Source organism: Aphidius gifuensis, linkage group LG5 (assembly GCF_014905175.1).
Source record: "Aphidius gifuensis isolate YNYX2018 linkage group LG5, ASM1490517v1, whole genome shotgun sequence".
NCBI lineage: Eukaryota > Metazoa > Arthropoda > Insecta > Hymenoptera > Braconidae > Aphidius > Aphidius gifuensis.
This window is the reverse complement of record NC_057792.1, coordinates 14977164-14992629: the sequence shown is the minus strand read 5'-3', so window position 1 is coordinate 14992629 and position 15466 is coordinate 14977164. Positions and strand designations below refer to the sequence as shown.

The window sequence follows — 15466 nt, the reverse complement described above, 5'->3', positions numbered from 1 at the left end:
CAACTTTTTAAATATCAATCATCACTTACTTAATTTTTGCGATAATTATTTTCATTTCTGCTACTGTTATTATAATTATTCATCATATTAATACATACATATTATTATTATGAAAAATAATTATCAAAATTTATTTATTGATGATGCTATCGTTATTATTTAATTATTAATTAGTAGATTTTAATATATTTCTATCATACAGTGTAAAGATGGCTTAAATAATCTAGTTTAATTTTGTTTAATTCGCAAAAAAATGAGGGCGTTATCAACTTTCATACGTTTGATATTGTATTATACATATGAAAGCCCAAAGTTGTCAAATTACCCAACACTGTATATAAATATTGATAAATACAGTAAAAAAAAATAATCATAATTATAATATAAAAATACATAATAATACATCTGCTTGTCAGTGTCAGTTGTCATATCAAAATATGACATCCAAGTTCCAAGTAAATGAAAAATTTGTTGATAACTAAATAGTAGTAGTGTATTTTGATAAATTTGAATTCATTATATCTATTTTGAAGTGTAATAATTTAAAAAAAAAAAATGACAAGTAAAAAAAGCCAAACATTAAGAATTGAAAATGAAATTGATAAAAATCGTAGTGATGGAAATTGGAAAAAGGTTATAGAACTTGCTGATCATTTGAAAGACTTATATCCAAGCAATGGTAATACAAAAAAAAAAACATTTAAAAATATTTTTAACATTTAATAATTTGACAATATATTTTTTCAACAGAATGTTTAGCTAATTTTTTGAGTGGTGAAGGTCGTCTAGAGAGTTTCTTAGAACAAACACCACCAATCGATGCAAACATATCAAAAGCCAAAACTGGTTTAATTGAAGCTAAACAAAATCTTTTACTAGCTGCAAATGAACGTGAAAAACAGGTAAAATAGCTAATGAATAAATAAAAGTATATAGAAATTAATTTATCAATTGTTTTAAACAGGCAATTGTTGTTTTGGATGCTCATCTTTTACTGGGAAAGTTACATTATGCAATGGGTTTGTATGAGGATGCATTGCATCACTATGACCAAGCAGAATTGCATACTTTAACTGAAAAACATCTTCCAAGTCGTAGTTTAAGAATTGTTGCTGAATCTTATGCTATCAAAGGTTTATGCTTGAAAAAAAAATTACCAACATTAAAATCAAAGTACAAAGTTGCTGAGTTACTTGAACAAATTGTCAAGTGTTTTGAAACTGCTGGTGATTTGACACTTGTTTATCTTCAAGAAGTTGATAAAGCTTCATTACAAATGCATAATGGAACTACCACCATCACCAGCTGCAACAGTTTTGGTAAATAATAATAATTAATATCTCTTGAATGTTGTTGATTTATTTATTTTGTTTGTTTACTTTTGTTTAGGATCATACTCACCTCAACCATCAATCAGTTCATCAAAATGTATTGGTCCTATTTTAGAAACAGCTCTACAACGTGCACCTCTTCTTTACATTCAATCTGATAATATTCATGCAGCTGTTAACAGATACAGGTATAAATAAAAAAATGATTATTATTTTCTTTTTTTTCTTTGAAATTAAAATAATCTAATTTGAATAATTTACAGAGAAATATTAACTGCTGTTGAATCAACAGCAACTCAAAGTCTACGTTTAACATTAACAAGACAATTGGCTGAATTATTATTACGTAACATCAGTGGATCTCACTACAATGTACCTGATCCACCAGCAGATACATTTGGTAAATAAATAAAAAAAATATACCTATATTATTATTAAAATAATAAATAATGAAAATTTCAAAAATTCTATTTTAAATATATCAATAATATTTATATTAAAATAAAATTCGTGTGTGTTTAAATTAATTTTAGCTGTTGTATCAACAAATCGTAAATTAAATAATCATTTATCAACAAATGGTTCATCAGAATCACCATGGAAGCCTAAAAAATATCGTGGTCCAAATTTATTTGTTCCTAAAAATGAAAATGAGGAGATGATATTGTTATTATTAATAAGTGAAGCAATGGCTGTACGTGAAGCTGTACTAAGTCAATCACCAGAATTTAAAGAAGCACGTTTACGTGCATTTGAAAATGCAACAGCTGTTTATGATTTAATGACAATAGCAATTGTAAGATGGAATCAAATTGATTTACTTCATGAATCATTTGAAAGAGCTATGAAATTTTCACATGATGAAGTACATGTTTGGATGCAATATGGTTTATGTTTAGTTAATCTTGGTAAATATTCACATGCATTAGCTGTATTAAAAGCTGTTATAAAATTATCAAAACAAAAAGTAATGCCATGTTTACTTGCTGCAAAATTATGTTATGAACATTTAAATTTAATAAAAGAAGGTATTGATTGGAGTCATATGGCACTACAACGTGAAACAACAAATCAACAAGGTTTATTATCACGTTGTCAACTTTATATTGGTATTGGTAATAGTATTTATTCATCAAATACAACAATTAAACAAGATAAATTACATCATTCAAATATTGCACTTGAATATTTTCATAAAGCACAACAGTGTGATCCAAATGACCATCTGGCTGAATATTATTTAGCACGTGAATATGCAATCAATAGACAAATAAACGATGCAATGATACATGTTAAAATATCATTAAATTTACGTGCTGAACATATACCATCACTACATTTACTTGCACTATTATTAACAGCACACAAACAATATGCAGATGCTCTTAATTTAATAACAAGTGTACTTGAAGAATATCCAGATAATTTAAATTTTCTTTATATAAAAGCACATCTTGAATTAAATAGTATTGGTGGTGAGGAGGCATTAATAACAATAAAACATATGTTATTTTTATGGAAAACACTTTATGAAGAACAAACAAATGTTGATTGTAATGAATTTTCACAAAGTGAAAAAAGAAGTGAAACAAGAAGTGTTTTTCAACTTCATATGTCGGAGATGTCTGATAAAGATTCAAGTATGTTTAATTATTAATTAATTGTTTTATTCAATTTTTTATTATTATTTTTTTTTTTCTTTTCTTGTATGTAGATTCATTGCATGCACCATCATTAGCTGCATCAAGAATTGAACAAGCATTGTCCGAGGTTGCATCATCATTGAGCTCATTTACACCAAAACCAGGACCACAAAGAGCTTGGATTTTACAATTACAAATTTGGCTACTTTTAACTGAAGTTTTCCTGGTTATTGATAGACCTGATGCTGCTAAATTATCACTTCAAGAAGCGACAAATATATTCCCTTTGAATCATCATATCATGTATACGGTTGGTTTTTTTTTTTCCTTCTTTTAAAATGACAGAAAGATAATTATGATATTATTTATTTACAGAAAGGTCTTTTGTTTGAGTATAAAGGGGAATATAATGAGGCAAAACAGTGTTATCAAAGTGCTGTTGCAATTAATCCATCACATATTAAAAGTCTTCAACACTTGGTAAATTTAAAAATCATTATTTTGCAAACGCAAAGCTTTATGCATATTTTAACAAAAAAAAAAACGATATTTTTTCAGGGTTTAGTTTATCATTATTTAGGATGTCAAAGATTAGCTGAAAAAACACTTCGTGATGCTGCTAAAATTGATCCAAATTCTCATCAAACTTGGTATATAAATTATTGATTTAAAAAAAAGAAAAAAAATTAATCGAGATGGTGAAAATTAACAATTATCTTTTTACAGGTATAATCTTGGAAAAGTTTTAGAATCACTTGGTGAAATGGAAACAGCAAATGACTGTATGGCAACAGCTCTTGAAGTTGAAAATACAAATCCAATGTTACCAATTGTTTCAATACCCTTAACATTCGAATAATAAAAATACAATTTTTATTTAAAAAATATCATCACTTATATGCCGGCGTAAAAGTGTTGAAAATATTATTCATTTTAAAATTGTTATTAATAATATTGGGCAGTATTTATTGTGCCACTAGTACCACTTTCCTAATCAAATATTTCATCATGTAAAAAAAAAAAAACAAAAAAACAACTAAATAATTTCATGTTTATCAAAGAAAAAAAAAGAAAATCAATATATTAAAAATGGTGTAAAGAGTTTATTAAAAAGTTATAAAATAAATATAATAATTAAGCTAATTAATTAATTTTTTAATATTTATTATACCTAAATGATTATTCGTGACCTGACCTTGTTACTCAGGTCAAACGTTCGTGTACATTAAAAAAAAAAAAAATAATAAAAAAGGGTAAACTTTCATTGCCAGAAACTAAATACATTGCAAATTTTGTATGGATCAATAAATATATAAATAAAAAATGATTTACCTGCTTGGTTACAAATGAATAAAATAAAGTTATAAAAAAAAAAAAAAAAAAAAATCAAATTTATATATAAGGCTTATCTGGATGAGGTATAAAAGTGGGTCGAGAATGTTTGATCATTACAGAATGATACTGCAATACAGCATTTGATATTTTTGTTTTTATTACACAAATTTCAGTGATTGCCGCAAAAAATTATTTTTCGTTATCAACAAATACAGTTGTAAAGAAAATTGAAAAAATAATAAAATAACATTGAATTGAGAAAAATTTGACCTCGGTGCAATTTTTATATACAGTGTTATCCAACATGCTTAAACTCAATTCTTCCTAACAAGATTTAACCACCCTCACCCTTAATTTGTCAAATCATTTTTTTTTTCTTTTTTTTCTATTTATTTTTTCTTCTTTAGGGCAAGCGTTTTTTTTTTTTTTCGTCTCTTTTTTTATCGCATTTCTACTCTCTTTCTTAGTTTTTCTCTCCCCCTAAAAAGAACACCCGGTTTGCAATGCTCCAGGGTATCTCTAACGAGATCAAACGAGATTATCAACCTATCACTGTCTCCCTTCAAGTGCCTTCAAGTATGGTGTGTCGCATTGCGCGTAATGTTTTCATCGCGCAAGCTCAATACACACTATCAGCATTGAAACATTAGAAAAATTTTTTTTACTATCAAAACATGACCCTTTTTATTTTATTTTTTTTTTTTTCAGTAATAATATTGTTTAAATTAAATAATTAAGTTTTTTTAGAGTTTCATTAGGGTTTTTTTTTTTTTTTTCCTTTGATATTTAGATTTTGATTAGTAAATTTTTAAACTGGACATGCAATTGACCTCTCGATTGATTGCACTTTATTTCTATTTTTTATTTCAAGTCATTAACTGAAATGCAAAGTTTTTTTTTAATTGATTCATATCGATTTTTTTATAGATGCTTTTAATGTATTTTATTATTTGTTTTTTATTTTTTTTTTTTAATTGGAAAAATTATGCGAAACAATTTTCCAGATTTTTTTTTGAATTTATTTTAATCTTTTTTTGTAATTACTCTACATTTTTTTGTATTAGACATAACTTTTTGATATATAAATGACAATTTTTATTTTGCAGCTGTTATTTTTCGAAATTAAAGTTGTTTACTCTGGTGAACAAAATACATTCAAATTTTTTAAATTTTCTCCGTAAATTTTAATTACGGAAATATTTCTACGTAAATTAAAATTTTTACCCTAATGTCTTAATTGCGTAGAAGCTACTAAAAAATCTCGAGAAATATTTTCACCGTAATAATGCACAATTTTCAAGGTGGAAAATAAATTCTTTACATTTTTAGTAATTTTAAAAAATGAAATGCATTTTTTGTTTCTTTTTTCAATAAAAATAACAAAAGAAAAAATCAACTAAAATAGATAAAATTACCTGAGTACATTTCAAATATTAAAAAACATTATTCAATAAATTATCAAGAACTTTTTTAATAATAATAAAAGAAAAATTTAATTTATTTAAAATACCCGAAAAAAAACTGTCTCAATATTTCATTTCTTTAATTGTAAATTATTTCAATATCCACTCAAGTAAATTTGTACTTACGTGAACGAATCGCATGTATACATTTGTCGCAATTTGTAGTGAAGAAAATTTTATTTAAAATTTAAATTTAAACTCAATATATTTTGCAGTGAATAATTCAATTAATTAACAATTTCCAGCTAAATGTAATTTTCTATAACATGAATACCATGCGGAATGAACCATAAATAAATTGATTTAACAAAAAGGTCACCTCCCTTGAATTTTTATTTCCAACTTTAAATTAAAATAATTTAACTAAAAATTACGACTAATTAAAATTCCTTTGATAATCATTTTTATAAAATTTTTTATTTTAAACTAAACAGTGTTTCACGTGAGTTGTTGGGTTTGAAAGAACCTAACAAGATTATAAAATTGATAAAAAAAAAAACAAAATTTATTATGAATAATAAAAAATAAAAAAAATATCTCACGAAATATCCGTTGTTTGATTTATCATTAAAAATAAAAAGTCACGCAATTTTTTCAAAACGCATTTTCCTAATAATTTTCCTGTTTAGTGGTGGTTTTATTTTCAATTTTTTTTTTTTTTTTTTTCCATACAGGAGATTTACGTGATTTTAATACAAAACATAAAGCACGCAAAGACCTGCGCGGGATTATTTCTATTCGTGCTAGTTGAAAGAAAATAAAAAAAAAAAAAAAAAAAAGGAAAATATATATATATTAGACAAAGCCAGGGATATTATTATTATGACAATCAAAAATTCCACCTCCCCATGTGTAGAAGATAAAATGAAAATATATACATTATTTTCTCATGTTATATTTTCGACAACAAATGATGATAAAAAGACCACAAACAAACAAAAAACAAGGAGATAAAAGTAATCAATTACAACTGAAAAAAAAAAAATAAGAAAAGCTATTAATTTTCGAAATTCTATGAAAGAAATAAAGAAAAATGTTTTTTTTAAAGAAGGAAAATTGTATAAAGAAAAAAGTGAAAAAAAAAAAAAAAAGTTTGCGTTGGCTTTGACCCGGTGTAGAACCAGCGGCATCGAGTTGTTTTTAAATGGGTATATAGAGCGCGCGCGCGTTGCCTGACGTGCGGCATCTTCCTCAGATTTGATTCTTACACATCACCATCAACATCAACGTCAATATCAACATCATCATCATCATCATGATCATCATAAATATTAGCATAATCATTAGCATTACAATATAAAAATTAACACAATCATTATAATAATAAAAAAAAAAAAATAATCATAAGTAAAAGGCAGTAGCCGGAAAAGAGCCCCTGGTGTTGGCCCGTGTATCTTTACCATCGTAAAATGGTGCGGTGGTAGCTGTCGCGCGTGAGTCTGACGCATTGCAGGTGCGCGACGGCCAATCACGTTTCACCATGATCTTTTAGCCCGGACTCGTCCAGTAAACAACGCAAGAACCGCACCCCGAGTTTACACCAAAAAACTTGCAACAAAAAAAAAAAATTATTATTATTAATAATAAATATTAACCCTGTCAAATACAGAAAAAAAAAACATCAAATTAATCATAGAAAAAAATTTTTTTTTTCATTAGAATTTATCTATATTTGAAATATAATTTTTTTTTTTTTTTTTTCTCTTTTCTACTCCAAAAAATATTTTTAACCAATGAAAAGTCGTTATTATTATTCCCTCCCCCCCCCCGCTCTTTATTATTTATGGAAAAATAATTATTATTGATATTATTTATCCCTATTGAATCAGTAATTTTATAAATAATAATAATATTGATAATAAAATAGAAAAAAAATTATGCCAGATTAAAATGTATTCATTTTTTTTTTTTTTTTTTAAATAATTGTAGTGGGGAAAAAAAGCGCTAGCTTAGCGCGTCGCGTAGGCGAGTGTGCGACGCGCCCCTTAAATACAAAACCTATATTTTTCTCTCTTTTATGATGAAAAAAAAATAAATAATAATAATAAAAAAAAAAAAAAAACACATGTATTTGATAAATGTAAAATATCTTACTCTGTTTCACTCATTTGACCTGCATCAGATGTATTTACTTTAATACCAATACATTTATAATATCTGTATGTTGCGTATGCGCACATTTGACTTGACATTATGCGCATACACCACACACAAGGCTTATATCCAAAAGGGTCTTTGCCATCCCTGGGTTTAGAGTGACTACGGCGTAGTGATACCACCGAGCATCGTACGGTCAACAAGAGGCATTCCTCCATTGCTGTTTCGAGTGCGTTTCCCGTCGGCCGAGTATTTTTTTTTATTTATAATAAACAAATATATATATGTATATATATTAAAATTTATTTTCAATTAATTAAATATTGTTTTATTCATTTTACAGTTTAAAATAGTTTTTTTTTTTTTTATTTAAATATTTATCGGGGTGATTAATTATTCAGATGAAATATTGAAGTTTGTTCACTTTGGGCTTAATTTTTTTTTTTTTTTTTTTTTTTTTCTCTTTTCATTAATTTTTTTTACAACTAAAATTTTAAAAGTAAATAAATTACGGCTCTTGCTTGTTTAAGAATAATAAAAAAAAAAAGAAAAAATAAATTTTATTTATATCTACATATGTTGATTGGTTTGATAAAAAAAAAAAAAAAAAAAAACAAACTAATAGGAAAATTTAATATTTAACTTTCAGATAAGTAAATCCCGGCATTATTGACGAAGTGAACTTTGTCGGAATAAAATAATCTTTGGGTTATTAAGACGGATATTAAAATTCGGCTCTTGATTTTCTACCGGTGAATTATTTTGAGTGGTGGAAAGTCAGTATACCTGTATTGCCACACCTTTTGACCACTTGAAGCCATCACATACACAACAATTCAACAAAACATATTATCAATTTAATATCAAATATGGTGAGTCTATTATTTAATTTACACATTTAAAACATTCATTTTACATAAACATACACATGTACATATATATATATATTTTTTTTTTATTCATTTTTTATATTATTCTGTATGAAATTTGCTCATTTTGAGCTGCCATTTTTCTTGCGTTATTTGAGGGCAAATTGACGCAACGCCTGCGTGCACGTGGGAATCATAAAAAAAAAAAAATTATTATTTATTTAATATATTTTTTTAAATAAACAAAAAATTATTAAATATATAATATACACCGGTTTATTATCATATTAACTTTCATGACATAATTATTGTGTTTATCATCAAAAAAAAATGTCAACTTTTTTGAGTTTTTTTTTTTTTTCTTTTTACAACTCATTATTTCTAATTTTAGTTGTTGATTATTAAATGCTTATTATTATCTTTATTTTTAAAAATAAAATATTACTTTCTCGTGGCAATTGATTGTAGACATGCGAGTTAACACACATATACACACCCTTACTTGGCCACCCCCTCAAAGCATAGATGTACGCATACGCGAGACATCGATCGGATCTTCTCGACCACCAAAATGTCGGAATTTTTTTTTTATAATAACAAAAATATATACATATTTAAAATATTATATTTATGTATTTTGTTAATTTAATTTCTTAATTTTATAATTATTATTATTTATTTTTCCTTAAATTGATGATACTATTGTTGTCATGATTATTTTTGTTGTCATTTAATTCTTATCAACACCTCATGATTCATTTTTGATATTAAAGTGTCTATTTTATTATATATATTTTTTTCCTTGTACAATAATTATCCTTATTTGAATCGAAAAATTAAAATATTATTTATTTTTTCAAGGTCATTTTGTAATTTAGAATTTTTGTTTGAAAAATACAAACAAATTGTTTGTTAATTAATTATTAAATATGTGTGGCTTTGTTGTTGATAAATATAGATAAAAATATAGTTGTTTTGTAATAAATTTATATATTTTATTATAATATGTATTTTTATTGGAGTAGTTAATCGGGTAGTGATGGTAGAGGGGATGATCGTAGCGCGTTGCGGCATTCGCCAATCAGCCATTGTGCTATATATCATACTATTGATTTTCCCAGTAGGTGCTTTCGTGCAAGCCCAGCTTGTACCATCTTTCTTACACTTAAACAATTTTTTTCTCGTTTTTATTTTTTTTTTTCTTTTGACAATTTGCCCTTCTTCACCCTACAATTAAATTTTATATCCCTGCATCCTGATGTATATTGTTATGATTTTTTTTTCATTTATTTATTATTGACTGGGTCACTGGGGCTGAACATCTTGACAATATTATTATACACATTTTGTTTTTATTATTTAGTCGATATTACTCATTATTTTATTATCTATTTTATTGTATCAATGATATCACTATTAAATTTTAGATAACAAATTGATTGAGATCAACAAAATGTGTATATTATGAAAAAATTAAACAATCACTTAAATTTATCGTTATTAAATATTAATAAAATAATTATTAAAATCGACTAGGTCAATGGACATTTTAATACATTAATATATAAGTATAAAACCTTGTTTTAAAATTATTCAAGTACTTTTTTATTTTATTTTTTATTTCTCATGAAAAAAAAATAAAAAATGGAAATGATAAAAAGTTGGATTTATTCAGCAATTTAAATTTTTAATGTATGGGCGTGGTCACAATTTTGTAGCCTTGCAGTCCATTATCAAATTATTAGTAAAGAAAAAAAATAAAAAAATAAAAAACTACCACCTGAATGTGTTGTTAGCTTGTAAAATAAAATAATCTGATAATTGATAAAAATGTTTTCATAATAATACTTGATGAATAAACAATAAAATAGATTATAATATAATATAAATTTTATTTATCAAAGGCTGATCAATTAACTGAAGAACAAATTGCTGAATTCAAAGAAGCATTTTCGCTGTTCGATAAAGATGGTGATGGCACAATCACCACCAAAGAATTGGGAACAGTTATGCGTTCACTCGGACAAAATCCAACAGAAGCCGAGTTGCAAGATATGATCAATGAAGTTGATGCTGATGGTATGTATTGTTGTTGTTATAATGATAATAATATCAATAGATAGATAGATGAATTTAATTGAATTAATTAAATGATTGTTATTTAATTTATTTAGGAAATGGTACAATTGATTTTCCTGAATTTTTAACAATGATGGCACGTAAAATGAAGGATACGGATAGTGAAGAAGAGATTAGAGAAGCATTCAGGGTGTTTGATAAAGATGGCAATGGTTTTATATCAGCTGCTGAACTCAGACATGTTATGACAAATTTGGGTGAAAAATTGACTGATGAAGAGGTAGATGAAATGATCAGAGAAGCTGATATTGATGGTGATGGTCAAGTTAATTATGAAGGTAATTTATCGTTTTATTATTTATCATTTTTTTTATATGATTATTATTATTGATTTTATAATAATTTTATTATCATTTATATTATTACAGAATTCGTCACAATGATGACATCAAAGTGAATACACCAAGTGTGCTGGAATAACTCGCGACTTGAAGTGGTGTGACGTACTAAGTAAAAAAAAAAATAATTAAAAAAAAATTACAAAAAAAAAAAAAATTACAAAAATTACAAAATAATAAAAAAAATTAAATAAAAAAAGTTAATGAAAAAATAAGAAAAATGAATGCCCCTATTACTTATCAAAAGGACAACAGATCCGGTGATACTTAGAGATAATGTGTCTCAAGCAAAGCATTTTGAAAAATTGTCTCTTAAAATTTGTCATCGATTTATTTAAAATGGAAAAACTAAAAAAATATTTAAAAATATTAGCATCAGGGACATTTTTTCTTTTTTTTTATTTTCTTCTTTTCTTCTTTTCTTCTGATATAAAAAATTCGTTAAATCCATTTCATCGTTAATGCTGTTTTGAAAACTTAATTAAATTAAATTTAAAAAAATAAACAAAAATTATTGTGTTTTGCATAAATTGTATAAACACCCATGATAAATTTAAAACTATCAGTGAGTGGAAATGGCATCATTGAAACGGGAAAAAAAAAATAATTAAAAATGGTGTTCACACGTAATATTCGTTGATAAAATTCACTGTCCGCTTCCATTATTTAAAAAAATAATAATAATTAAAAAAAAATCAATCTGCCTTTTTTTTTTTTTTTTTCATTTCCAAAATCTATCTCTTTACGTTGAAGAAATAATAAAAATTAAAAAAAAACATAAATTGTAAAAATAACGGAAACAAAAAAAAAAACAGCAGAAAGTAAAGTAAAAAAAAAAAAAAACTAAAAAAATTCGAGTAATTTCCGATAAATTTATAGCACCACCTTTCTTCGTTCCCTCCCTTATCTCGTCACCCTCTCATTTCCCATCAATTTCTAGTAACTTAATGTTAAAAAATAATTAATTATTATAAATGAAATCATACCGTTAAATCGTCAGCGGTTGTGAATTCATCAATTTTTGTTCCGAGTGTACATTTTTTTTAAGAAAAGAACAAAGCAAAAAAAAAAAAAAAAAATATTTACCTATTATGTGTAAACTAAATTTAAATTATTAGAAAAAGAAAAAAAAAAAATTAAATAAAAAACACCTTTCTTTTTTAAGTTAAGAAAGTAATATTAAAAAAAAAAAAAAAAAAAGTAAAAAACAATATATAAATGATATAATTAAAAAAAAAAAAATTTATGCTCATTATTGTTACGTGTATCGAGGGGCACTGTGCCTCCATCCTCCATCTAAAAATTTTTAAAAAATTAACTTGTTCTACATTTTTTAACACACAACAAATACACACACACACTTACACACACACATACAAATATTAATATGAAAAATTCATAAAGATTCAATTAAAGACAAAAAAATTATAAGCTAATTAAAAAAAAAAAAAACTTTAAATGAAATTTATAGCTCGTTGTTGTTGTTTTTTTTTTTTATTTTTATTAATTTTTTTTTGTTTTTTTTTTTCTCAAATTGTAGATGAACAATTAAATCGTTATTGTGTCTATTCAAGTGGGTTTATCAATATCTTGACTGCAGGTTTCCTTGACCCTTGTTTATTAATTTCCTCTGTATCTTATTATCAAATAGTATAGTTACAAAAAAAAAACCATTGTTTAGCTATTTAATTTATATAAGTAATGCACAAGAGGATAACTGTATGAAAAAAAAAAATAAAGAAACGTTAAACGTTAATCTAAAAAATTGTAGTAAAAAAAATATCCGTTGAAGCTTTTTTTTGAAGAAAAAAAAAAAGGATAAACGTGATAAATATTTCTTAATAAATAATTCTCTTTTTTCTTTATTCTTCGTATGAAAAAAAAAAATAAATAAAAATGCCTCTGTTTCTTGAATTGAATGCCAAATTTAATTGCATATATTACATTTATAAATAAAATTAAATATTATTAACAATACAGAATTAATCCTCGACATTCCTTTTCTTTTTAATCAACAATTTATTGAGCTTTTCTTCTGATTTTTTTTTGGTGATAATTTAATTTTACTTCTTTAAATGATGGAATAATGAAACAACTGTATTTGAGAATGATAAATTAATAAATAAATAAAATTTAAAAAAAAAAAAAAAAACGTCAACACCACTTGAATTACATTACAAAAGCATGAATTTATAAATGATAATAAAAATAATAATTACAATCGGTTTGCACTTGCCAATTAAAAAAAGAACAAATGTGTGATTTAATGTGAAAATAATTATTATTAACACTGACATAAATGGTGTTTCTCTACAATGTTACTTAAATAAAAATTTATTAAATTAATATTAATTTAAATTAAAATATTACCACTAAAATAATCTTATAAAAAGAGCACTTAAATAATTTAGGAGGAGAGATGAAAACGAAAATAAAAACAATTAATAATAATAATAATAAAGATCATCGTGTTGGTGGTTTAGTTATACATGTAATTTATTCATATATAAATTTAAAAAAAAAAAAAAACAATTCCATATTATTATTTATTATTTAAAGAAAAAATAAATAAACGAAACAAAACAATCGAAATATACTTGGATTTTTCAGGGTGATCTACACTTGATTTCTCCAACGAAATTTTACGAAATGTATCATCATTTTTTGGGTCACAGGATATATACATAATAAATAAATTAATAAATTAGTTTCGTTGTGATTTAGATTCAGCAATCCTCTACAATATTTTTTTATTTGGCTGATTTTAGGACGATTAAGATGAGCAGGATGATTTTTAGAAAATAATTTAATTTATATGTTAATTTTTTGTATCTACAATACGCCTGTGCAGATATATTATATTAAAATATTTTTAATCAATATTTTTTGATTGTTTATAAGTACTAGAAAAAGGAGGATAATTTATTCGATAATAATTTGACAATTTGGAAGAGATTTTGTGAGATTATTTTGAGCCATTTTGAGATCTTGTATTGCTTGAAGTTTTGATAATTTTAGTATCTTCAAGTTCCTGGAAAAAAAGTATTAATAATTTTTTAAATAATAATAAATGTAATGTTTGTTGAACTTACGAAAGTTTTTTTAGACTTCCAAGACCTTTGTCTGTTACGTTACCACAGTTGCTTATTTCAAGATTTTTCAGACTGCTTTCTAACAGATCAAGATGGTCAAGTGCATTGTCTCCAATATAAACACAATTAACAAGCTTCATGTCTTCAATAAATTTACAATTTTCTAAAAAAAAAGATAAAAGATATGTTTAAAAATAATTACTAGTCAATGATAAAATAAAAATTTGTATTTTATATTTTTAAGTGAACGTTTCATCAAAAACACTTGTTATAACAAAACAAAAATTATCTGCAACTTCATGCAAAATGATTATTATTTATTTATAATTATTTAATTTACCAAAATGTGGAAAACCATCATGACTTATTCCTGAATCAGTTGCATCAACACCCTGAATTTTTTTAGTCATGTCAACATTTGCCACAAGTGAATTATAATCATTTGAGTAATTGGTTGAATTTTTCCATTTGACACTTGCACCATTTCGGAGTAGCCACTCTGCACAAGCAATATCTGGACCAACTTCTTTAATTCTTTTCTTAGAAACACTTAAATAATAATACATAAATATTGTGAATATAATTATGTAAAACTGTTTGTTGTTTTTATATTTATTTGTAAAATAATTAATATACCTGTTGAATACAGCTGTGAGCCAGTAAAAAAGTGGTCTTCTTGAAGTCGAGAGACCTTGTCGCAATAATTCAAACATTTTTTAATTCAAATGGATTAATTTGAGTAAAAAAAAATTAATTTTCCTCTGTACTTTCATTACAAAAAGCAAAAAATTTTTACCATTCATAACAATTCATAATAATGCGCATATGGTATTTTTGTCTTAAATTCTCTTTCGACGATTTTTTTCGGAGGCTTTCATACGTATTGCATAGTAGCAAACGTACGAAAGTTAATAGGTACCCCCTTCTTTTTTATGCTTTTTTATGTAAAATGAAAATTATATTCAAATTATTGAACGGCATTTTTGTTTATAAAGCTAAATCATTAAAAAATATACTTTTACATTAACAATATTGATAATATTCAATCAGTAATCAATTATAATTGACATAAAATACATTTCTCGCGCATATCTGGGGATTTTTTGTTTTTAGTTGTTTTGAATTTAATAAGTTTCTTTTTAAATAACATATATTGATA

At 24.9% G+C, this 15466-nt stretch overlaps 3 protein-coding genes across 5 annotated transcripts; 2 read left to right on the top strand and 1 right to left on the bottom strand.

The window, feature by feature from the left end:
* Positions 1–383: 383 nt before the first annotated feature.
* LOC122857769 (tetratricopeptide repeat protein 7B) lies at positions 384–4121 on the top strand. The gene is made up of 10 exons (XM_044160137.1): positions 384–679; positions 751–902; positions 965–1319; positions 1390–1519; positions 1595–1731; positions 1865–2971; positions 3046–3284; positions 3350–3454; positions 3533–3624; positions 3701–4121. The coding sequence occupies exons 1-10, from the start codon at positions 556–558 to the stop codon at positions 3831–3833; spliced, it is 2574 nt and encodes an 857-aa protein (XP_044016072.1). The 5' UTR covers positions 384–555; the 3' UTR covers positions 3834–4121.
* Positions 4122–7277: 3156 nt separating this feature from the next.
* Positions 7278–12919, top strand: LOC122857808 (calmodulin). 3 transcript variants are annotated; one of them, XM_044160203.1, is made up of 5 exons: positions 7278–8098; positions 8519–8741; positions 10643–10817; positions 10913–11155; positions 11246–12919. In XM_044160203.1, exons 2-5 carry the CDS (start codon positions 8739–8741, stop codon positions 11272–11274), a joined length of 450 nt encoding a protein of 149 aa, XP_044016138.1. In that variant the 5' UTR covers positions 7278–8098; positions 8519–8738; the 3' UTR covers positions 11275–12919. The 3 variants fall into 3 exon arrangements, with proteins under 3 accessions (XP_044016138.1, XP_044016136.1, XP_044016137.1); XM_044160201.1 differs by having other exon boundaries at positions 7997–8118; XM_044160202.1 differs by having other exon boundaries at positions 8091–8155.
* LOC122857802 (ATP synthase subunit s, mitochondrial) lies at positions 11646–15312 on the bottom strand. The gene is made up of 4 exons (XM_044160189.1): positions 14944–15312; positions 14648–14856; positions 14308–14470; positions 11646–14246 (listed from the first exon to the last, which is right to left on the bottom strand). The coding sequence occupies exons 1-4, from the start codon at positions 15018–15020 to the stop codon at positions 14138–14140; spliced, it is 558 nt and encodes a 185-aa protein (XP_044016124.1). The 5' UTR covers positions 15021–15312; the 3' UTR covers positions 11646–14137.
* Positions 15313–15466: the final 154 nt, after the last annotated feature.